At 49.7% G+C, this 25,058-nt stretch overlaps 1 protein-coding gene across 1 annotated transcript; it reads right to left on the reverse strand.

The window, feature by feature from the left end:
- Nucleotides 1-11,799: 11,799 nt before the first annotated feature.
- Nucleotides 11,800-12,742, reverse strand: LOC127026040 (olfactory receptor 49-like). The gene is given in 2 exon segments (XM_050911150.1): nt 11,800-12,007; nt 12,009-12,742. Coding segments are annotated over 2 exon segments (942 nt in total).
- Nucleotides 12,743-25,058: the final 12,316 nt, after the last annotated feature.

A 25,058-nucleotide genomic window follows, 5' to 3' on the forward strand; every position in this document is an offset into this window, starting at 1 on the left:
AGCTTGTCAGTATCTGCACTCCCAGTGCTAAGGAATGGGTATGACAGCAGGCAGTTTGAGAGGTTATTTTTAAAGCATTGCTCCATCTCACCTGTGGACTGTTCTTGGAAGTCAGAAACCCTCAGCATTTCTGCCACACTCAGGGAGAACGAGTGAGCCCTGCGAGGCAAGAGGATTGCCTGTGGCTTCGTGCAGAGTGAGAGGAGCTGGTCTGTCTCTGCGTTTTGTTCCCAGCTGCCCTGTGCTTACTCCTTCATGAGATGGAGTAGGATCTCACTCCCATGTTACCCTGAAAAAAATCAGACACTGCTGAGAGCAGAAAGATCACGCAGAAAGCGATGTCTTACCCTTTCTCAAGATCGCAGCACCCCACTTCTAGCCCAGGACAGACATTTATGCTCGTTTCAGCAACCCAACAGCATTTCCTCCATTGTAGCATCTCTGTGCTTCTCCGTGAGGCTTTTCAGATAACCCACAGATGCTATGAGAAAGATTGCATTCTAGAGGGCAGCTCACAGCTTGGAAGAACACCCAAGGAGACAGCCAAATGTCCTAAGCATGGCATCTGATTAAGGGAGAGTCAGCTCATTCCCTAGCTCCACTGACTGCACTGCCCACAGCCCCCCAGGTCAGAGGAAAGCTGGGCCCCTTCTTCCCATGGACACACCCACAAGATCAGTGACTCTGCAGCTGAACTCCCATTTCCAGAGAGCCTGACAGCAATGCCAAGAGCAGCCAAGAGAGGCAAGGAGAGAGACAGACTGGCGCTCAGGAAAGATTTTCCCTTTATGCAACTCTGCACAATACCTCCCAGATGGTGATAACGCAGGACAGTATCCCTCAGCCTCATTGGTGGTCAGTGGGAAATGGGCATGTGGCAGCAGAGATGCCTGTCACCTCTTCTGCGGGTCAAGTGGACAAGGAGGAGACTCCGCCCTAGACCCCACAGCAATGAGGGCCGAGAGCTGTGCTGGGTGACGGACGAGAGATGAGGGGGTTGCTCAAGGAAGGCATCTGCACTGCAGGGGGTGGCCAGGAGGTGCCCAGACCTTCCCGGCAACAGGGTTTCCCTTAGCAGTTCCCTCTCTCCCTGCTCGTGTCTCTGCTGCCTGGAGGTGTCCCTGCCGGGAGCTGTTTCCTGGGCTCCATGTCACCTGCCTGTCAGTGCTCACAGACCTCGCTCCAGCCCCTGTGCTCCCATCTCTTCCCTGCAGCCTCTCCCTGAGTGCAGGGACTAAAGAGTAGCTGAAAACCCTGATGAAACTTGAAAGGTGATGCTGGTGTTATCTGTAGCCTCCAGAGCTGGAAAGGGAAAACACAGATTCAGGAAAGCTCCTTATCTTTACAGTAATGCCTGCTTTTACCTTCCAGTCAAAAAGTCCCCCAGAAATGTCCCGCTGCCCACTCAGCCAGCCAAGAGGAGAAAACTCAAAGGGCAGACACCTTTCTTTTGAGGTAACCCCTGCCTTGATGTCCGTCTTGAAAAGTCCTGAGGATGATCTGGAGCTGTGAGCAGCCCTGACCCATGCAGCACCCTCTCGACAGCACAAGGACCTTGCCCTGCCCTGCCGGGGGTTGCTCCTTCTACCCACAGCTTCTCCCTGCAGTGCTGTGCGGATCTCCTGGGCAGGCTGAGTGCAGACCCTGGCAGGCAGCAGAGTCCCTGCCCAGCACACAGCCCCCTGGGGCGAAAGGACCCTGCTCTGAAGAACAGCCCTGGGCACCCATGGCTGCACACCAGCTTCACAGTCCTGCAGCTGTCCCTGAGAGAAGGCAGCGGTCATACCTGTCCTCTGACGGTGCAGCAGGGAAGCCCTGCTCTGCAGCATGTCCTCCTCTTCTCCACTAGAGAAGCTGTCAGAATCCTCCTGAAAGATCCCACAGGCTGTGCGATGTGCCAGCTTTAAGAGATCCCTCCACAAACTGCAGCTGATTTGCCCTGCAGCCAGAAACATACCAGTGTTAAGGACTGTGAAGATTTCTCTCCCCGTGAGCTCTCAGCATCCTCCCACCACAGATTGCCTCTAACCTCTCTCTGCCTTGCTCCTCTCCCCTCGGTGCCTGCAGGCAGTGCCCTCAGCCCTGCTGCGCTTTGCAGAGGAGCTACTCTGGGGCAGAGCTGTCTCTCTGCAGTGCTGCCCACTTGCCGTGAGCTCCCTCTGTCCCAGGAGCCGGCCCAGCTCAGCAGCAGAGGACCAGCCCAAGGCAGCACTTTCTCTGCCCCCTCTGGGCTCCCTCAAGGTGTCCCTGGAGCTCCAGGGGAACCTGCTGTGAAACAGGCTGAAGCAATCCCTGATGTTCCCTCCCTCAGCTGGGGAGAGACACTTCCTTCCAGCAGTGGCATTTCTCCTATTCGGAAAAGAGTTGGGCATGAGAGTCACCTTTCCGTGTCCCAGCATTAGCAGCATACGCAGACAGTGGCAGGGAGGAATCTCCTTTACCCCTGGTGAGAGAAAGGATTCCACTAAGTCAAGCGAGGCATCTCATCCTGGGTCTGTAGTTGTGGGGCTGGAAGGGGACTCAGCTCTCTCCCATGCCTGCCACAAGCCCTCAGGAGCTGGGATTCCTCTTGCCTCAGTTCAGGTGTGCCTTTCTGTGATTTTAGAAAATAGGCATCTGCATGTGAGCTCCTTGTCTCAGCTCCCATGCAAATTAATGGAGATGGAGGCCAGGAGTGAGCTTCTCAGATGCATACACCTGGTGACAGTGGAAGTCTCAGAGGTGGTCCAAGATAAGTGCAGGCAAGTGCAAACTCTAACAACGGAGCAGTTCATAGGGAAAGAACAGCATCTGGGGCATCACCTTGAAGGCTGGTGGGGAATTCCTTTGGCCAACAGCAGATGCCCACCTTGAGGAAAACTGCGCTTTTCCCTACTCATGATGTTCAGGACAGCCTGTTGAGGGAGGCAGCTGGTCAAATGGATTCATGTGCCCTAGGGATAGCTCAGTCCTTGTTTAAAATGTTATTTCTCCATCAGCTGTATATACTCGATTGCCATCGACTGTAACTGCAGTTGTCTCACGGACATCCTGACATTGCCTAACTAAATCCAGGGCAGCTACTCACTGGCCAAACACAGGCCTGTAGTGCTACAGAAGATGCCAGGGCTGTAGAGCACAACTGCGTGTGGCTGGTCAGGACAGCACAGGAGCTACAGGAAAGGCATCCCTGTCCAGAGAGGGTGGGTGACTGACACCCCAGATGGCATCTCAGACAGATTCAGTTTCTTTTGGCCAGCCACTCTCTCGCCACTGGAGTGAGGCAAGGTCTGACCCACTCCATCCAGTAGATGCAGGGCAGTTCATGAACAGGAAGGACATCACGTCGGGATCTCCACTCGTTTGCCTACTCCTAAACTCTGCTGGTTCTTCTTTCAACAGTCCTTTACTCACCCTCTTGATGATACCCTCAAGGAACAGTCCAAGGATTGTCACAGTGTTCCTGGATCACAGGATGTCCACACTCAAGGACATTTTCAGCAGCAACTGTCCTTCCTTGAGATCAGCTTGGCATCCACCACAGGCCTCAGGGGCTGCAGAGACCCCACAGACGGCAAAGCCCTCTCCTGCCAGGGTGCACATCCCCGGCCAGTTTCTCTCTGGCCTTGGGGAGAGCAGCGTTTCCTCTTTCTGTGCCTTTACTTTGCCATCTGCCATCCACCCAGCGTGGCTCTGGTCTCAAGCAGAGCATTTGCACCTCCTGGGTCTTGGGCACTTGGTACTGTGTTGGCCTGTGAGAAGCCTGAGCGTGTTCCCAGTTCCCTAGCTGAGGTGATGCAGCCCAAAGGCACACCAATGCCCTCAGCCTGGGGTACAGGCAGGAGGAGCTGGAGTCCCACGTGCCATCACAGAGTTTTGCCATCAGTGGAATCGATGGGGAGGAGTGGTGGGACAGCTCACACTGCTAGTGGTGCTGCAATGGTGCATACAGGCTTCTGAGGAGAGATGGGCTGGAATGATCAGGAGGGAAATGTCCTCTGTGTGCAGGAGCTTGTCGTATGTATGGAGCTTCTCTATGGGATGTGGAATAGGTTGGGTGAGCCCTTGTGGGTGAGGGTCAGAGAAGAGACCTGCTGGTGTGATATCACGGTGGGAGACAAAGCAACTGCAATCAGGGTAAGGAATTGGACAAAGCCTCATGTAAGCAACTCAAGGAAGTCTCCAGATCAATGACGTCAGGTCTCATTAGGGCTTGAGAGACCCTGACACTCACTGGAAGGGAAGCAGAGCAGGATGCCTACTGTCCAGCAGGTGTCTGGGGTCTCTTGGTAAAACCTCTTTGCACCGATGCCAGGTGGGCAACCAAAGGTGATGCTCACCTCCATCTGATCTTTGCAAAAGAGGGAGTGCTGATCAGGGATGTGAAAACGAGTGTGAGCCTGGCTGTAGTGACCATGAAATAGTGGGAGAAAATGGGCCAGGATGGCTGCCCTCATAATGGGGGCTTTAAACGAAGAATGATGGGGGAGGGAGAGAGTAACCAGCAGCCCAGTGAGGGAGTGACAGGCGACATCGTGAAACAAATTGCATGGGCTGATGTGGTGGGGAGGGATCACAAAATCAACAAGACAGGGCTTAAGCAGGGTCACCTCCAGCACTTGCATATGAGCAAGGAGCTGCCTACAAAGCACCGTGATGGAGAAATCCCCCAAACCCCCTCTGGGAACTCCACATGCTGGCGTGCCTCTCTAAAGTGCTTGCACACTAATGCACACAGTACGGAGAATAAACATGAGCAGTTATGGATCTGTGTGCAGTTGCAGGGCCACGATCTTGTTTGGATCAGGGAGATGTGGTGAGAGTCATGGGCATAATGTAGACAGTCCAGCACAGGGTCACAAAGTTGATGAAGGGACTGAAGCAGCTCACATGTGAGAAAAGGCTGAGAGAGCTGAGACACTTTAGCCTGGAGAAGAGAAGGCTCAGAGGGGATCTTAATAATGTGTATAAAAAACGGATGGGAGGGTGCATAGAGGATGGAGCCTCCTTTGGTGGTGCCCAGGGACAGGAAAAGAGACAATGGGCACAAACTGAAGCACAGGAGGTACCCTTTGAACTTCAGGAAACACTTTTTCATTGTGAAGGTGACTAAGCACTGGCACAGGTTGCCCAGGGAAGTTGTGGGGTGTCCATCCCTTAGAGATATTCAAAAGCTGTCTGGACACGGTCCTGGGAAACCAGCTCTAGGTGGCCCTGCTTGAGCATGGAAGTTGGACCAGATGATCTCCAGAGGTCCCTTCCAACCTCAGCCATGCTGTGATTCTGAGGAAAATGAACAAGAGGAGGAGGAGAAGGAGGTGGAGGAACAATTGGAGGAAAACAAACAGGAGGAGAAAAAAAAAGCAGGAGAGAAGGTAGAGAAATGTTGAAAGAGGGAGAAAGAGGAGGAGAAACAGGAAGAGGGAAAGGAGGCAGAAGAGAACCACAAAGAAGAGGAACAGGAGGAGGAAAGGGAAGAACAGGAGGAAAAGGAAGAAGAGGAAAAGGAGAAAGAAGAGGATCAGGAGGAGGAGGAGGAAAAACAGATGATGGAAGAGGAGGAAGAGGAGGATGATCAGAAGGAAGAAAAGGAGAACTAGGAGGAAGATGAAAAAGAAGAGGAGGATGGGAAGAAAAAGAACAACAAAGATAAAGGTGAGAAGGATAAAAAGGAGGAGTAAAAGGAGGAGAAGGAGTTGGATGAACAAGAACAGCCACAGCAGAAGTGTAAACAGAAGGAAGAGCAGGAAGGAGAAGAACAGGACCAGGAAGAAACCAAAGGAGGAGGAGGGGAAAAGACAAGAATGAAGAGGGGGGAAAAAAGGAAGAAAGCCAAAGAGCAGGAGGAGGAGGAGGAACAGGAAGACCATAAACAACCCAAAGAGGAGGAGGAAGAATATAAGCAACAGGGAAAAGAGGAGGAGGAGGAAACAGGAGGAGAAGAAGGTGTAGCAAGCACCAGGAAGAGAAGGCAAAAGGAAGAGTGTGGGAATCCGTAGGGAGTTTTGTGAGCAGCCTTGAACAATTAGACATAGCCTTGAAAGACATAGAATAAGGGAGTAAATAAGTGATAAAGCAGGTGTGCAGAAAAGAAGCTGAAGACTGAAATAACTTGGAAAACAGATAAGAGACCGAAGCCAGAAGACGTGTGTCTTGCTCGACAGCACCAATCAGAAGCTTAGCCACAGCGCATGAACAGAAGGTATTAACTAATCATGGAACAAGCCTGAGCGCGTGGACAGCTAATGAATCTATATAAGTACAAATTTGTAAACAATAAAGGCCTTTTGGTTTACCCGCACCAGAGTCCGTGAACCATCCCTACAGAAGAGGACGGGAGAAGGCACTAAGAAGAAGAGGAGGAGAAGGAGACAGGAAGAGGAAGAAGATGAGGAGGAGGTAACAGGAGGAGAAGGAGGAGGGAGGAGGAGGAAAAAGAGGGAAAAAAAGGCAACAGGAGGCCACAAGAGCATGAGGACAAAAAGGCAACATGAGGAACAGGAGGCAACAGGAGGCAACAGGAGGAAGAAGCAGCAAGAGTCAAGTGGAGGCAAGAGGAGGAGGAAAAGGAGGAAGCAACAGGAAGCAAGAAGAGGTAACAGGAGGATGATTCAACAGGAGGAACAGGAGGCAACAGAAAGAGGAGGAAGAAGAGGAGGAAGAGGAGGAAGAAGAAATAGGAGGATGAGGAGGCAACAGGAGGTAGGAGGAGTCAACATTAAGAGGAGGAAGAGGAGGAAGTGGCAACCGGATGCAACAGGAGAGAACGGGAGGAGGATGAAGCAACAGGGGGCAAAAGGAGGCAAGAGGAGGCAAGAGGAGGCAAGAGGAGGCAAGAGGAGGCAAGTGGAGGAGGGGGCAACCAGAGGCAGCAATAGGAGGAGGAAACAGGAGGCAAGAGGAGGCAAGAAAGGGCAACAGGAAAGAACAGGAGGAGGAGGAGGACACAGGAGATCAGGATGCAACAAGAGGAGGAGGATGCAATGGAAGGAAACAGAAGAAGGAGAAAGAGGAGGAAAAGGAGGACAGAGGGAGTAACAGGAGGCAAGAGGAGGAGGAGAAGAAGGAGTAGTCAACAAGATACAACAAGATGAAAGAGATACAACAGGATGAAAGAGAAGGCAACAGGAGGAGGAGGATGCAAGAGAAAGAAACAGGAGCCAAAAGGAGGAGGAGGAGGAAGAAGCCATAGGAGGCAACAGAAGGAAAGAGGAGACAAAATGAGTAGGAGGAAAAGGCAACAAGAGGGATCCAGAGGCAACAGGAAGAGGAGGAAGAAACAGGAGTCCACACGAGGGAATAGGAGGAGGAGGGCAAAAGAGGAGGAGGAGGAGGAGGGAACAAGGGGCAACAGGAGGAGGAGGGGAGGCAACAGAAGGAAACAGGAGGAGTAGACAACAGGAAGCAACAGGAGGAGGAGGCAACAGAAAGACGGGAGACAAGAGAAGGAGGAGGCAACAAGTGGCAAGAGAAACCAACAGGAGGAGGTAGATGAGGAAGCAAGAGGAGGAAAGGAGTCAGCAGGAGGGAAGAGGAGGAGGAGGAGGAGGAGGCAAGAGGATGCAAATGGAGTAGGAGGCAACAAGAGACAACAAAAGGCAACAAGAGGAGGAGTAAACAGGAGGCAAGAGGAGGAGGAGGAAAATGGAGGCAAGAGCAGGATGAGGGAAAGGAGGCAACAGGAGGAAAGAGGAACCAACAGGAGAGAGAGCAGGAAGAGGCAACAGGAGGCAACGGGAGGTGAAGGGAGACACAACAAGAAAAAACAGGAGGCAACTTGAGGGAGAGGCAACAGGAGGAATCAGGAGGAGGAGGCAAGAGGAGAAGGCGGCAACAGAAGGAACCAGGAGGCAATAAAAGGAGGAGGAGGCAAGAGGAGAAGGCGGCAACAGAAGGAACCAGGAGGCAATAAAAGGAGGAGGAGGAAGAGGCAACAGGAGACAACAGAAGGCAACAAGAAGAGGGGGAGGAGAAGGAGGAAAGAGGAGGAGGAGGCAAAAGGAGGAAACAGGAGACCACCGGAGCAGGAGACAACAGGAGGCAACAGGAGGAGGAGAAGGCAGAGGAGGTGAAGAAGCAACAGGAGGCAACAGAAGGCAACAGGAAGAAGAGGCTAGAGGAGTTTAGCTGGATGATCAGGCCCAGATGTTCTCGGGGTATGGAGTCTTCCTGGCAACCAGTCACTAGCAACATCCCTGAGTGACCAGCACTTCGGCCAACACTGTGGAACATCTTTATTATCTCCTGGTATGATGGGATGGAGCTCACCTTCAGCTCCTCTGTGGATGATGGCAAGCTGGGGGGAGCCTTTTAGCTACCTCATCTACTTCAACCTGCCTCGAGCAGGAGAGTCAGAGAAGACAATATTCAAGTCCCTTCCAACCTGAGTTATTCTGTCATGCAATGAGTCTTTCCTTTGGAGAGTTGATTGAAGGTAGAATAGGCAGAGGAAGGAGAAAAGACAGAGAGGCAGGAGGAGAGAGAGAAAAATTGCCAATATAAATACAGCAGTTCCTCTGAGCAATGTTTCTCCATTTGAACCATTGGTAACAAAATGTGCTGTGCTAAGTGGCTGCATAAAACTCTTTCCATAGAGCAAGAGAGCATAATCAGCTTGCTAGTACATACCCTTGGTGCTGCTAATAAAAAAAACTATGAAAAAATAATGAAAAGATTCATTAAAAACCTAGCAATGCTGGGAATGAAGACTTTTTCAGCTATTACATTGAGTTCTTTTATGCCGAAGTTACAAGTTTTTCTGAAAATCTACATTCAGGGCTTGATTCAGTTATCCACACAGGGGTGGCCACTGCCCTGGCGTAGCTGAAGCACCCATGTGTCCCAGGACATATGGGAGCCCTTCTGGAGCACGAGCTGGTATGCAGGCAGAGTACCTCAGGGGTGGTGGAGGGCATCGCCTGCCTCCAGCACTGCTGGACAGGCTGAGCAGGAACCTCTACAGCACAGCAGCACGTGCTTGGCTGTGAGGTCACTCCTGACTGGCCAGCAGTGGGGAGAAAGATACTTGCAGTCTTGAAAGCCATTACAATATTGTCCCCAACAAGATGAAAGCTTTGGGGAGGTCAAGGGTAGCTGGGACGAGAGAGATGGGAGATTTGGGGGAGGGAAGAGGGGTTTGGCCAACAGAGATGAAAGCTTTTGAAGAGGAAAGATGTGTTCAGGTAATTTTGATGCCACTGCAACACTGACTGTGAAAACATTCATGTTAGGCCTTTACCCTGTTTCTAACCAGGAACCTTAAGCCCTAATCCTCCCCCTAAACTCTACCCTTCACCCTGACAGGAATCCACTACTCTAATCCCTAACCTCAAACTTTACCTCTAAACCAAAGCCCAAACCCATAAACTCTTACTCTCACCCTATTACTCACTCTCATTCCTAGCTTCTATCCCTAACATTAAAATGCTAGCCTTGACCCTAACCCTCACCCCAGCCCTACACCAAACCCTAATCCACAAAGCAAGCCCATACCCTAACACTAAACAGACGCCCTCAGCAGAACACCAAACCCTCCCCGAAGCCCAACAGGGCTGAGGTCTTTGTCCTCTTGCCCATGGCAGTCGCCTCTGCTACCGAGGCCTACCAGGAGAAACTTTATTTTGAGGCTCTGGACTTTGTTTCTTCCTCACCCCTTCTTGGGGAGGCTGGGAAGTGTTGCACAGTTTTCCTACACTTGGCATTGCTCATCCTCACATCCCACTGCCCCCAAGAAGAGCCCTGAGCCACTCGTGAGGGACTGGATCTGCCTTCCCAGGGCCTGGGGGTCAGGGTTTGGCCTTTCTGCTGCATAAAACAAAGCAAGGGTTTTCTCAGCATTACAGCCACCTGCACAGTGTCTTTGCCTACCTGCAAGCACAGCCTCCAGTTATCTGCTCTAACGAGTCCATGGGGAGGCTTTGCCAGTAATGGCCCTCAGTGGGACCAATCAATGCTTCAAGGTTTTTCTTCTGGCTTTGACTTCTTGAGAGGTTTGTTCAGTCTCCTCTCATCATTGGAGGTTCATGGACTCAGGGCCAAGTACACCATGGGGCTCATTAAAATACAGAAAGGCCTAACGAGCTATTTGTCTTCCTGTAATTTTCTTCAGGTCTTCAAGACCTGTACAGCTAATTGGAATCATTTCATAGTAGGGTTAAAGAGGAAGATTTCAAAGTGCACCTAATAAAAATATATTTTTTAAACATTTAAATATATTTTTTAAACATTTTATTAATTTCAGTTTAGAGAAGAGGTGAAAGCAGCGTTCTCCAATTGATATTGATGCAGAGTGTCTCCTCAGGAGGTCTGGGCAGGCAGGAAAAGCAGTCCCTTGAGGTCTGACACTGTATGGACAACCTTGCTCCTCACCTCCCCAGCCTCCCCATTTCTGTCATTGGCCGCCTGGGACTTGCTTCACTTTGCCTTCCATCAGACTTCTCTGAACTCTGGGAGCTGAATGTTACAGCTCCATTGCCCCATCTCCCACCTGCTTTCCTTAGAGAACTGGCTGCACACAGGCACAGAAGCATTTTTCCTGTTTGCAAGCAAAGAAAAGTAAAGCATGATAAAGTTTCCTAAACAAGAAACACACTCCTGAAGCATATGCTAAGTACAGGATATCTCTAATGAGGTTGCCTTTCTACAAGGGATGATCTTATGAGAAATGTTCTAGACAGACAGACACAAACCAGCAGATATAAACATAAGGAAAGAATTGGCTAAAGAGACAACTAGACTCCTGAAAGTCAGGCAAGCTTTAACTCCCTGAAGCTCAAAGCAGCAGCATAGGTGAGAGGTATCTGAATGAACAAAGAATAAAGGGAGGAGAAAACTGGAGAATAATGGAAAGGGCCTTTGTCTAGACAGTCTACTGAATGAAATAATGCCAGGCACAAGTATCGGCTGGGAAAGGAGTGGCTGGAGAGCAGCCCTGCAGAAAGGGATCTGGGGGTGCTGGTCGACAGCAGGCTCAATAGGAGTCAGCAGCGTGCCCTGGCAGCCAAGAGGGCAAACCGCATCCTGGGGTGCATCAAACACAGTATAACCAGCCGGTCAAAAGAGGTGATTATCCCGCTGGATTCAGCATTGGTGCGGCCTCACCTTGAGTCCTGTGTGCAGTTCTGGGCCCACCATTTTGAAAGGATGTTAAGATACTTGAATGTGTCCAGAGGAGGGCAACCAAGCTGGTGAAAGGGCTGGAAGGAATGTCCTGTGAGGAGCAGCTGAGGACACTGGGCTTGTCTAGTTTGGAGAAAAGGAGGCTGAGGGGCAACCTCATTGCTCTCTACAGCTCCTGAGGAGGGGAAGTGGAGAGGGAGGTGCTGATCTCTTCTCCCTGGGATCCAGGGACAGGACGCGTGGGAATGGTTCAAAGCTGCGCCATGGGAGGTTTAGACTGGACGTTAGGAAGCATTTCTTTTTCACACCTGGACAACGGGGCTGATGGCTCTCCCAGGGCAGCCCTGGAAGGAGCTGGGACAAGGTGTTCATTCCTCAGGAGCCTGTAATTTGGGTTCCCACCTGCCACTGTGCCTCTGTGCTCTTCTCAGGTTGTGGAGATGGGTTCTTGATGAGCTGGTGGCTCTCCTGTGATGGGCCTGGGAGCAGCTGGGGCAGGGTATTAACTGAGTTACTCCTCCTGCCATTGTCAGTGCCTTCTTTGTGTGTGCAGATGAGCTTCTTATCACTTAACCTAACACAATCCAACAAGAACATAAATCTCCTGAGGCATCTGTATTTGGAGGTTACATACATATGCATTGGTATTGCTTAACATATGAGAGCAGACCATTGGAATTGCTGTCCAGAAATGCACCAGGATTAGGGGAAAAGCTGCATTGTTGCACGGGCAATGGCTTCATTCAGGGCCAGTATCACAGTCTTGTTTCTAAGACTGTAGATGAACGGATTTAAGAATGGGTACAGGACAGTGTTCAGCAAAGCTACAACTCTGTTTGTCTCCAAGGAAACATCTTCTGAAGGACACACATAGAGAGCAATGCAGCTCCCATATCCAATGGCCAAGGTGATGGGAAGAACAGGTAGTAAAAGCTTTTTTCCTCCCAGAGGCTGCTGGAAGGTGTAGAATACAGAAAAGGATGCCCATGTAAAATACCAGAGTTAAACATAAGGAACCCAGTATGACCAATGATGATAAAACAGAGTCTATTTTCCAAAGCAGGCTGGTGTCAGAGCAGGACAATTTGAATAAGGGCGAGTTGTCACAAAAAAAATGGTGGATCTTGTTCGAGCCACAGAAAGTCAGCTTGTAGAGGAGGACCAGATGGTAACTCGAGAGTGTGATGCCTATGACCCAAGTGGGAACAACCAGGTGGATGAAGAGCTGAGGCTTCATGATGGCAGCATAATGCAAAGGCTGGCAGATGGCAACATAGCGGTCAAAGGACATGACAACAAGTAGAACAAACTCTGTACAGCCCAGGGCAGAATAGAAATAGGACTGGGCAAAGCAGGTGCTTAGTGAGATTGTTCTCCTACCAGAACTCAGGATCACAAACAATTTGATGCTTGTGGAGGATGTAAACCAGATTTCCAGGAAGGACAGATTGCTGATGAAAAAGTACATGGGGGTTTGCAGGCGGTGATCCACACACACGAGGAAGATGATGGTTGCGTTCCCCATCACTGTTGTCAGGTATATGAGCAGAAGGACCAGAGAGAGAAAGAGCTGTAGGCTTTGATCAAGCCCCGAGAAACCCTCTAGGATGAACTCAGTAACTGCAGTTTCATTTTCTGCTCCCATGCTGAATTTCAGTTCATCCTGCCGAGACAGGAACATGGCAAAGAGCAAGTGTGATAATTTCACAGTCTGGATGAAAAGTTCGGTCCTTCTTTTTCTGCTTCTTTCCTTTCCCGCAATCTTCCTATATAACAGAGAGAGAGAGAGTCCTTCAAGCATTGCTCACACCCTGATTTTTATGTTGTACATTTCAGTTAGAGTCCTCAGAGCATTTCCTGTCTTCTTTCTACCTTTTTCAAACACTCACAAAGGATTCTTTCTCCAGGACAGAAGATTTTAAAGAGGCTGTTAGCTATTTCACCCCATTCCTGGGAAATTCCAAATTCACTCAGACCTATTGCAAACATCTCTCACACCTATGTGCCAAACTCATCTCTTCTATTGCACAAATGCTAAACCATCAAATCAAATCAAATCAAATCAAATCAAACCAAATCAAACCAAACATGTATGTTGTAAGCTATTCTTTCTACTTTTCAGTACTTGCCTTTTCGGAGTAGGAATCCCTGAGAATCTGTTGATTTCAAAAGAAGTAATGTCAAGTATCTCTTCTGTAATGCCCTGCTTTCTTCCACAGCTTCTTGCTCTCTGTTTCTTCAGCAAAGGGGGAGGGGGTAGAAGAGGGACCAAGTATAACTTGCCTTCTTTAGTACTCGAAATAATGACTGAAATTTATTACGGTTCCACACAGTCTCATCTGACATCCGTCTGCACTGAAATGCCATTGTTTCGAAACAGCTGCTCATTGCTATGACTATCAAATGTCCTGACCTAAAGGCAGAGCAAGAGAAGAGTGTCTGGAAGAGATTTGTAACCTTTCTTTTGCATGCCAGTTATAGGGAGCCTTGGGAAAACAAGTTCTCACAGGCACCTGCAGTGAAGTAGATGAAACTCACTATTCAAGTCTCAAATCTCTGATTTATTATTATTTTTTAACATCAAAATACTTATCTAACAGAAGGAAACACAAGAAGAATATATACAATAAAGACTGATGTTTTTCCCTTCATCTTTACATTTGTTTGTAGACCTAGAAAGGAGCAGAGCAGATGGCTCCAGACCCAGGATGATTCCAAATGCAAGGGGAGGAGAGGGAGGGGAGGAGAGGGAGGGTTTGAAGGAGTGAAACCAAGCTTCTCCACAGGCTGTGTTGTCCCCTCAGGCTCTGTCCCAGGGCACAATGGGTAGCACTTACACAAGGAGTCAAATGGGAAGTTCCGTATAGGGCAGTGCTCCATGTTTGCATTGACATTTTAGCTTGGGGCTCAGGCTAGTCTTAGATCCCAAATGCCCGGCTTGTTCTTTGCCTCTAGTCTGGCATAGGGGAATCTCTGCACTGGGTTCGTCTGGAAAACTTTCTGAGACTAAGCCGCTGGCTGTGTTTGAGCAAAAGCTCAAGCTCCGTCACCTACAGCAGTAGGAGCACAGTGAATCAGTGAATCAGAGGTGGCAGTCCCAGTTTCCATTGTCTGGGTCAGTTCAAACACTCAAAGGGTTGTGTCTTCTGACTCTGTTGGCTGACACCTACATTATCTAAAACTGTTCTTCTCCTGAATGCACTTCCTTAGAGGAACCTGCACATTTGCAGACAGCTTACAACAAAGCAGCTTCTCTTCAGGCCTCACATGGTCAAACATGCCGCTAGCATTTGCGATAGTGAGTGAAGAAATATAGGATATGCAGGTGAAGGATATGCAGGTGAAGAAGGCCTTATTGTGCCTTTGCACAGAGGTTATCCTCACGATGATGCATATAATGCAGGCAAAAAGCACAGAAGACAGTGTGAAGGAGCTCAGCAGCACAGCGGAGGAGAGAGCAATGCTCATGTTTCATAGGAGCTGGTGCCCATGCTGGCTGCTCTCAGCAAAGGGATGATGCCGCAGAAGAAGCAGTCTCTACATTGGGCACAGAGGGTCTAATGGCATAGAAGATGGTGGGGCTGAGCATGGATGGAGATGCCATTCCCCAGCTGCTAAAGATGAGCATGGAGCACAACCAGGAGTTCGTAAGGACAGAGTAGTGTGAGGGGTTGCAAATGGCCCTGCAGCAATCGAAACACATCACAACACATAGGTTGTAGAGACATAAACTATGCCAATACAAATTGAGAAGATCCTCTGAGCAATGTTTCTCCACTCAAACCGTTGGCAGGTGTCATTCTTTAACCCTGGCCAGCAACTAAGCACCACACGGCCGCTCGCTCACTCCCCCGCTCTGGGATGAGAGGAGAATCGGAAGGGTAAAAGTGAGAAAGAAGCTTATGGGTTGAGATAAAAACAATATAATAATTGAAAAGAATTTTTTAAAAGAATTCTAAGGAAAAGAGAAAAATACAACAAAGAGAGAAGAAAATAAAACCCAAGAAAAACAAGTGATGCAAATGAAAACAATTGCTCGCTACCAGCTGACAGATGCCCAGCCAGTCCCCCAGCAGCAGCACCCCCACCAACCTCGCCCCTAGTTTTATTGCTGAGCATGACATCATATGGTATGGAATATCCCTTTGATCAATTGGGGCCAGCTGTCCCAGCTGTGTCCCCTCCCAACTTCTTGTGCAGCTCCAGCCTACTTGCTGGTGGGGCAGTGTGAGAAGCAGAAAAGGCCTTGACTGTGTGTAAGCACTGCTCAGCAATAACTAAAACATCCCTGTGTTATCAACACTGTTTCCAGCACAAATCCAAAACATAGCCCTGTACAAGCTCCTACGAAGAATTTTAACTCTATCGCAGCCAAAACCAGTACAGATGCCCATCTACAAGAAAAGCCAGAAGGAGGATCCGGGGACCTACAGGTCTCTCAGTCTGACCTCGATGCCAGGGAAGGTTATGGAGCAGATCATCTTGAGTGCCATCACACAACATGTACAGGACAACCAGGTGATCAGGCCCAGTCAGCATGGCTTTATGAAAGGCAGGTCCTGCTTGACTAACCTGATCTCCTTCTATGACAAGGTGACCCGCTTAGTGGCAGAGGGAAAGGCTGTGGATGTTGTTTACCTGGACTTTAGTAAAGCCTTTGACATTGTTTCCCACAGCATTCTCCTGAAGAAACTGGCTGCTCATGGCTTGCACAGCCGTACTCTTCACTGGGTAACAAACTGGCTGGCTGGCCAGGCTCAAAGAGTTGTGTTGAATGGAGTTCAATCCAGTGTTGGCGGCCGGTCACAAGGGTTGTTCCCCAGGCCTCAGTATTGGGGCCAGTCATGTTTAATAACTTTATCAATGATCTGGACGAGGGGATCAAGTGCACCCTCAGTAAGTTTGCAGATGACAGCAAGCTGGGCAGAGGTGTTGATCTGCTTGAGGGTAGAAAGGCTCTACAGAGGGATGCATTGATGGGCTGAGGCCAATTGTATGAGATTCAACCAGGCTACATGCCAGGTCCTGCCTTGGGTCACAACAACCCCATGCAATGCTGCAGGCTTGGGGAAGAGTGGCTGGAAAGCTGCCTGGTGGAAAAGGACCTGGGGCTGTTGGTTGACAGCTGGCTGAAGATGAGCCAGCAGTGTGCCCAGGTGGCCAAGAAGGCCAATAGCATCCTGGCTTGTATCAGAAATAGTGTGGCCAGCAGGACTAGGGAAGTGATTGTCCCCCTGTACTCGGCCCTGGTGAGGCTGCACCTCGAATACAGTGTTCATTTTTGGGTTGCTCACTGCAAGAAAGACATTGAGGTGCCTGAGTGTGTCCAAAGAAGAGCGATGAAGCTGCTGGAGGGTCTAGAGCACAAGTCTTATGAGGAGCGGCTGAGGGAACTAGTTAAGATCGAGTTAAGATCTGACCCACACTTCGACTCCAGATGAACTTTTCTTTCTGCCAAAATCAAGAGCATTTTTCCTTTCACACTCGGGTTCTGACAGTGACTCCCAGACACTTTGGCCACCTTCCTCCTCTACAACACGGCTTGCTTCCAGAGACTGCTCCCCTGACTGAAGGGAGCTGAGGGTCCTCACTGGTGCCCACCCAATGCCGGTGGCAGCTGCAGAAGTGTATCCTGATCAACCTGTGCAGGTACAGTCTGGAGAGCCAGGCCTGGCAAGGACTTAGAGCCCGTTTTGCCAAGTTGCACCATGCTGTTCCTCCGCAAGTTCCTCAGCTCTTGCAGCGTTGAGGCCTATGGTGAGCAGGACCCTGTGAGTCTTGTGCTGCCAGTGGGAAGGAGGAAGCCAGTAAGCCTTCTCCAGCCCATCAGTCTCTCTAGGAGAAGACCCAGGTGTGCCTTAGGCACTCATTCTATCAAGCACCTGGACTCAGATGCTCCTGGTCTCCCCTGTGCATGCACCCAGGCATTGGAGTCCAGGATGTTTGCGGCCCTGCTCCACTTGCTGCAACACAGACCTCGTAACCTACTCACCGGTGAGTCTAGCTTGAAGTTCACTGCCATTCACACATGCCCACTAAGAACAGAGAATGCACCTGCGCCGGAGGTAGTTGGAAATAGGCTCTAATGAGAACACAGGACACAGGCTAGTGACCAAGTGCAGGGCCCCGTCAGAGAAGCCTACTGACTAGAAACCTGTTTACACTCAGATGGCCCCTTTTTTCCCCTTTCCTCTCTTTTTCCTCTTTTGTTGCCAAACAACTTTGTTGCTGAGTCTGTTCTCCTTCAGACTCAAAAGGAGTTTTCCATGACTACAAGCATCAGGAACTTATTGGAATGTCTTAATTCCAGTATTACAAGTAACACAGAGATTATGGTACTGTAGGCATCCTAGTCAAGAGAAGGCTTCAAGGGAAATTGGAAGGAGACCATTGCAATGGCTCTGTGGGTGTGTAGAAGAGATGCTTCTGAAATGATCATAGGATTATAGAACCATTTAGGTTGGAAAAGACCCTGAAGATCATTGAGCCCAACCGTAAACCTAACACTACCAAGTTCACCACTAAACCAGGTCCCTAAGCGCCCCATCTACACGTCTTTTACATACCTCTAGGGATGGTGACTCAACCACTTCCCTGGGCAGCCCGTTCCAATGCTTGACAACCCTTTCAGTGAAGAAATTTTTCCTAATATCCAAACTAAACCTCCTCTGGCGCAACTTGAGGCCATTTCCTCTCGTCCTATCGCTTGCTACTTGGGAGAAGAGACCGACCCCCACCTCACTACAACCTCCTTTCAGGTAGTTGTAGAGAGCGATAAGGTCTCCCTGAAGCCTCCTTTTCTCCAGACTAGACAACCCCAGTTCCCTCAGCCGCTCCTCAGAAGACTTGTGCTCTAGACCCTTCACCAGCTTCGTTGCTCTTCTTTGGAGGCGCTCCAGCACCTCAATGTCTTTCCTGTAGCAAGGGAATCCTCATAGGCCAGATGAGACCCAGGAGACATAGGAGTTATGCACTATGAGTAGCATGGCCTGAGGACCAGGGTCTCCTCCCTGTAATGGATGTGGACAATAAAGACCACACTTTCTTCTGTGGATAAGAATCCCTAAGTACTATCCACCTCCCTGGCACTTGAGCTGGATGAATAATGGATTTCATTATTTTTTTAGTGACTGAATTGAAAATGCACATAAATAAAGAAAGAAGCATCCAAGTTCACTTTGAGCACTTCATTAAATGAACAAAGAACTATTCTCATCCACTTCAAAATCTTCTTTCTTTTGTACAGCCAGGAGGCTAGTACATGTTCCGTGGGTTGCCAGTGAACTGAAGCCAAAACCAGCTTCAGTCAGCTCAGAGAAGTTTTACCTTGAAAGTACCTTCGTCTTTTGATTTATGAGACTGACTCATTGCCAATGGCTTCTGTGCAGACATTTACAACTATCTGAGATGAACCTCTCCCAAATCACCTTCTCTGAGCCACTCCTCTTGGTTCCTTCTACTACCCATGGGAAGAGAAAAATTTCCCTTTTGTGACCGATCACGTCCAAAGGTGGGTGACTATATGCTCACCACTTAACAGCTCTCTCTCCACTGACCACAGAAAAAGGCCTCAGATCAGATGCCTAAATCAGAGATTAGATGTGAGCTTAGATCTTACTATAGTTTAAGTTCAGACCTAAGATTTTGACCTTCATTTAGACTATTGCTTTTGGATTCATCTGTGCACAGCACCTCTGATAAGTCACCTCCTTTCTAATCTTTCTTCCATTGGCCAAGAGGACCATGTGTTCATCTGGAGGTAGAAAGATGGTCCATGGAGAGAAACAGATGATTCTAGAGTGATTTCAGCTGTCCACATTAAGTGGGATAAGTTATACTTCCTGAATACCTTTGGGGGTATTTGGGGGATATTTTCTTCCTGCTGTGAGGCTAGACGATGAGGTCAGGAGCAGGTATTGTAATAAAGATGTCTATACTTGGACAGAGGAGAACTCCTCTGTCAGGAAGCAACAAGAGCAGAGCTACTCCCTACAGGAAGACAAGCTGGGAGCCGAGGGAGACACCATGGCTGGCAGCACAGGTGCCTCTCCAGCCAGGCCCCAGCCCCACAGTAGCTGAGCAAGGCAAGCAGGAGAGGCCTGGGGATGGTGGCCTGCAGTCAAGCCAGGAAGTCAATCCATTGACTAGGATGCGGTTCAGGTCCAGTGATCACCAAGCAGGCCCACAGTGATAAGGCAGTGCCAAGATCAAGCCAGGAAGACAGTCTGCAGTTGAGGTCCAGATCAAAGGGCTCCGTGGCCAGACAAGAGCATGGGCATGGGCATGGTGGGCATGGGAGAGTCAGAGGCTGATCTGGAGACCAGTACTCCTACAGCATAGGGTAGGGTAGGGACTTAACGCCTAGAGCTCCTAGGCCCATGACTGTGGACGGAGGCCTCAGCTAAGGCTGATCAGGGTCATTTGGGTTAATTCCCTCTGGCCTCTGACATCCCCCAAACTTCAAGCAGAGTTGAACTGAGTCCATGAAGCAAAGCAGAGAAGTAGGCCTGAGGGGAGATAAAACAGAAGGATCTCCTGATGTCTGTTTTGCTGAAGACTTGGAAGAATTATAGAATGATAGAATGGTTTGGGTTGGAAGGGACCTTAGTGATCACCTAGTTCCAACCCCCCTGCCAGGGCAGGGACACCTTCCACTAGACCAGGTTGCTCAAAGCACCCATCCAACCTGGCCTTGAACACTTCCAGGGAGGGGGCATCCACAACCTCTCTGGGCAACCTGTTCCAGTGCCTCACAACCCTCCCAGTGAAGAACTTCTTCCTTACATCTAACCTAAATCTACCCTCTTTCAGTTTAAAGCCACTACCTTGTCCTATTACTACACGGCCTTGTAAAAAGCCCCTCTCCAGCTTTCTTGTAGGCCCCCTTTAGCTACTGGAAGGCTGCTGTAAGGTCTCCCCAGAGCCTTCCCTTCTCCAGGCTGAACAACCCCAACTCTCTCAGCCTGTCTTCATAGGAGAGGTGCTCCAGCCCACTGATTATCTTTGTGGCCCTCCTCTGGACCCCAACAGGTCCATGTCCTTCTTCTGTTGTGGGCCCCAGAGCTGAACACAGTACTCCAGGTGGGGTCTCAGGAGAGCAGAGTAGAGGGGCAGAATCCCCTCCCTCGACCTGCTGATTATACTTCTTTTGATGCAACCCAGGATACGGTTGGCTTTCTGGGCTGCAAGCACCCATTGCCAGGTCATGTTGAGCTTCTCATCAACCAACACCCCCAAGTCCTTCTCCTCAGGGCTGCTCTCAATCCACTCATCACCCAGCCTGTATTTGTGCTTGGGATTGCCCGACCCATGTGCAGGACCTTGCACTTGGCCTTGTTGAACTTCATGAGGTTCGCACAGGCCCACCCCTCAAGCCTGTCAAGGTCCCTCTGGATGGCATCCCTTCCCTCCAGTGTGTTGACTGCACCACACAGCTTGGTGTCGTTGGCAAACTCGCTGAGGTGCACTCAATCCCACTGTCCACGTCGCCAACAAAGATGTGAAACAGCACCGGTCCCAATACCGACCCCTGAGGAACGCCACTCGTCACTGGTCTCCACAGAAGACAAACCACTTGTAAACCCCTCAGTAGCCAGTGTCACCTCAGCCTGAAGGCCTGGAGAAAGAGTCTCTCTGACCATTCTGGTCCTCAGAAGTCCTTGTATCCAACCTGGGACATTAGGGCCTGGATGGTATACAAGATGGGATGAAGAACTGGCTGGATTAGTGGTCCCACAGGGTAATGGGGAATGGTCCGTACTCTACCCAAAGGCCAGCTACAAACAGAACTCTTTGGGAGCCTGCTCTGAGACCTCTCCTCTTCAGTAGCTTTACCAATGACCTGAGAAGTATATAGGATGGACCTCGTCAAGTTTTGGGATGACACAAACCGGAGGGATGCAGTCAATTTGTTCAACGGGCAGATTGCCATGTCAAGGGAGCTAGACAGCAATGCCAATTCCATTGGTGTTGGTAGAATAGGCCAAAAAGAAATGCCCTGATCTGTCCTGACAGAAGGAAACATGGGACAGACTAACCCTCTACAATGGTGCTAGATAGAGGAGACTGACTGACTGGGTAGCAACCCTGCTGAAAAGGACCTGCAGACCTTGGTGAACAGTAGGTCCGACTTGATTCAGCAGTGAGTCCTGACAGCACGGAAGGCGAACAGCACTTGAGATTGTATCAACAGGAGAGTAGGCAATAGACAGACTCATTAGACCAGCACTCATTAGATCACATCCAGAATACTGCATCTGGCACCCACCACCCCTGTACAAGAAAAACACTTATAAACTTTCATGAACTCAGCAGAGACACTAAGATGGTCAGGGGCATAGAGCAGCTGAGCTGTGAGGACAAGCTGAGGAAAGTGGCTTAGCTTGGTGAAGAGACAGCTTCAAAAGAATGCACTAGCAGCCTTCCAGAACCTAAGAGGAGGTTACTGAAAAGAAAGAGCTGGGCTGTTTACAGAGGCGCACGTCAGGAAGACAAAAGACATGATCACAACCTGAAAGAGGGGAGATTCTGATCTGGAACAGGAAGAACATTGACCGTGAGGACAGACAGGCATTGGACCAAGTTGCCCAGGCAGGCTAGGGAATGTCCATCCTTCGAGGTTCTCAAGACCCCCTGGACACAGCCCTGACCACCAAGTCTGACTTCCCTGGAGACCATGCTCTGTGCAGTCGCTTACCCTAAATGACGTCCCAGGGTCCCTCTCTCCCTTTGCTTTCGGTGGAGAGACAGAGGAGTCCACTTGTCATGAGGTGCAAGTCAACAGAGCTGAGAGGTATCATGTCCTCTTGCTCCCCTTGACCTAAAGCCTGTGATGGATGCACTCGACCCCTTAACCAAACCAGCGGTAGTTTGGTACAGGCTCCAAAGGAGGTACAGGCCTGAGCCGTAAATGGGCCAAGAACTCCTCTAGTTTCAATCTGTTCTCTGAAAACCCACAAAGGAGCAGAGTGACACAGTGAGCATCGATGCATGTGAGCTTGGAACATCGATCATGTGATTAACGCATGAATAGCGGGTGGCTTTTCCAAGACTCATTTGTCAAGGCACAAAGAAAGTTGTGGGTACGAGGAGTCTCATGCATACCTTTCACATCACATGTAATTTGACTACAAGACAACCATTTTATTCCATAAATATGACAGCCTAAGTGAGCCTTCTTTGAGCTCTCCCGGCTAAGCAGCCTCCCTGCATGGCAGTGATCTCCCCTTGAGCTGGGACGCCTCTCAAGGTTGCTCCTCGAGGCAGAGAGACCTCTTACCAACTGCAGATCTTTGGTAAGCGACCGATGTTGCCCATAACCTTGTAGTATGGTAACTTTGATTTTGTCTTGGTAACTTGGATTTGTGCCTTGGTAGTTTTAAACGTTGTTCAAATGATTGTGCCGTACAGTAATAGAGTGAACCTTGCCATTGAACTCTGTTAAGTTGCACTTTTACAACATCATATTAAAACCACTTTTGCTAATACAGTGGTTCTTTAAGTGATCTCAATCACCCATTTGTGACAAGCAGGAGCAAAGGAGAACCCTGTGCACTATTGCAGGAGGGTGGAATCCTAACCGGCAGTCTAGATCAGTAGCTGAGCTCACTTTAGTCCCCAGCAAGTTAGGTTCCTTTGCCTCTGGGAAAGGTTTGGGTTCCTCTCTCCTCAACGGGCAGAGCCTGGCACCCCTGCGGGTGATTCATCCTGTCCCACATTGCCAGTCTCCTCAGCTTAGAGGAAATGCCTCCTTCCTCCCACCGACCATTCATGGAGTCTGGAAGGAGGAGCTGTGGCACATATCTCATTGTAGTTCTGCTCCATGAGTTTGAAGAGATCACAGCTCATTCCCCTGGCTCATTTCTGTCTTTCTAAGAGCGTAGAGGTCCAGGGGAGGGCAGCTCAGGGCTTTCATCCCCACAGGGCTTCACTTGCACAGTGCTCACTTTCTGCGACACAAAGAGAGTGTTGAGCTCCAGGAGCAACCTTCAGGAGACTCTTCTATAAACCCAGGAGGCGCTTCAGAGCTGGTGACATCCAGGTGCTGCTGAAGGTCACAGAAGGAGACGCTGACAGAAGAGTGCAAAGGCAGAGCAATGGCTGAGTCATGGGTCAGGGTCTTCAGGCACAATTGGAAAGGGGCTGATGGAGCGGGGAAGAGGCAGAGGATGGCACCCAGACCTTGCCTTTCATTCTCCATTACCCTCAGAGGAAAGGTTGTCACGTCATGCTGGGCATTACAGGTAGGTGCTAGATTTGCTGAGGCAGGTGTGGTTAATGTGCCAGGGGCTCTTTGCACAGTGGCAACTAGGAAGCGAGACCATGTGCCTTGGTACAGTCCTATCCTGCATGTCTTCTTATTCCAGCTCGCTCTTTCCTCTAGATACCCTCTCTGCGTCCTTAACACTGCAGAACAGAAATACAGGCAGCATGGTTGTCAGTGCAGAGTCAGAGCTGTGGGCCATCAGCTAATGGGCACTCTCACACCTCAGTGGACATGAAGAGGTTTGGGCAGAGTGTCTGGGGCCAGTGTGCCAATACATGTCCCTCATTTTCTCCACTCTCTTAATCTCTCTCTGTCCCTTTCTCCACTTGCTTGTATCTTAGGGATCGATCTCAATCCCTCAGCTCTCTCACAGTTCTCTCTCAGCCATCCACACGGGATGTGATTTACAGAGAGCAGTGAATCTGGAGCACCCTCCCCATGGAAGCACCTTCAGGAACAATGCATCCCAGTGTAGGGGGTGAATCACTGAGTAGAAGGGCCCCTCCATCCCAGGAACTCTCTGGGCTGCCTAGGTGCCTGCCTTGGCCATCTCCAACTCACTGTAAAAGGTATAAAGTTTGAGGCAGGGAATGATCAGGGACAGTGTTTTGTCTGACCTGAGTGTCACGAAAGCCCAAAGAGGAGGCATGGGCAAAGTGCTCTCTCTTTCAGCCACGGACGTTCCCTGAGCAGGCAATCAGGCATGTATCAGGCATTGACTGGAAGCTTGTGCTTGATCATGATCCTGCACTGCCTCAGCCCCCACTCACCCTCGGGACACTCTTGTGTCTCCATTGCAATGCTGAACAGGGAGCCCTGAGAACTCAGATGGCAATGCTGAGGTCCAGGTGCTGTGCTGCTGCAGGGAGGTAGCCCAAATGCACCCAGAAATTGAAAGTGAGGAGGAAAACATGTTCAGCAAATGATCATCACCGCTGTCCTTTTCCCCTCCTCCTCGTGCAACATCACTTTTCTTCATTTGCTTAGATGGCTTGGGTACCTCTTCTCCGGAATTCAGTTTTCCCCGCCTTCTCTCCCAAGTTCACATCTGCTTGTAAGTCTCCTGTCTAACAGACCCTTTGCAGTGCCTTCAACAACAAAGCTAGTAACTCCTGGCCACTCTTGGTCAGTGGAAAGAGATGGACTGTCCAGGGACAGAATTGTCTCATCAGAAAGCAAATGTTTCAGGGAGTTGAGACCACTAATCCTGTTCAGTGTCCATTCTTCCTTGGGGTGAAGAAACAATCTATGGCATAGTGCATTCCCGTAAAGGCTTTTTTGCACGACGGGGCTTTTCTCTCTGGCCCATCTTTCCGTTGCTTGAAAGTAGGACTTGGCTAACGCCTATGCCAGCTACTACTGGGAATACCTTCATGTGTCATAATCTAGTGTGAGCAAATGAACATTCTCTTTCATTCCACAGAAATAGGCACCTCAATGCGGCAACTTGTCTCTCTAATCAGAGGAGGTTCTTCTAAGAAGAGCAGTTTGGCCCTCTCGAAGAACCTGTTCCTGCCCTTTCACTAAGAATAGTGCTCCTAAACTAAGTGTGAATTCAGTCAAATGAGGGAAAACCTCCATGTTGTTTCTGGCAGGGATTTCTTCCCAACTCCTTTTTACAACAAACACAGAAGCACATGCCCTTCCTCAGCTTCCCTTCCTGCCAAGCGGGAAAAAGAAGGTCCTACAGCACTTC

This window comes from Gymnogyps californianus, chromosome 26 (assembly GCF_018139145.2).
Source record: "Gymnogyps californianus isolate 813 chromosome 26, ASM1813914v2, whole genome shotgun sequence".
In the NCBI taxonomy this organism is placed as follows: Eukaryota; Metazoa; Chordata; class Aves; order Accipitriformes; family Cathartidae; genus Gymnogyps; species Gymnogyps californianus.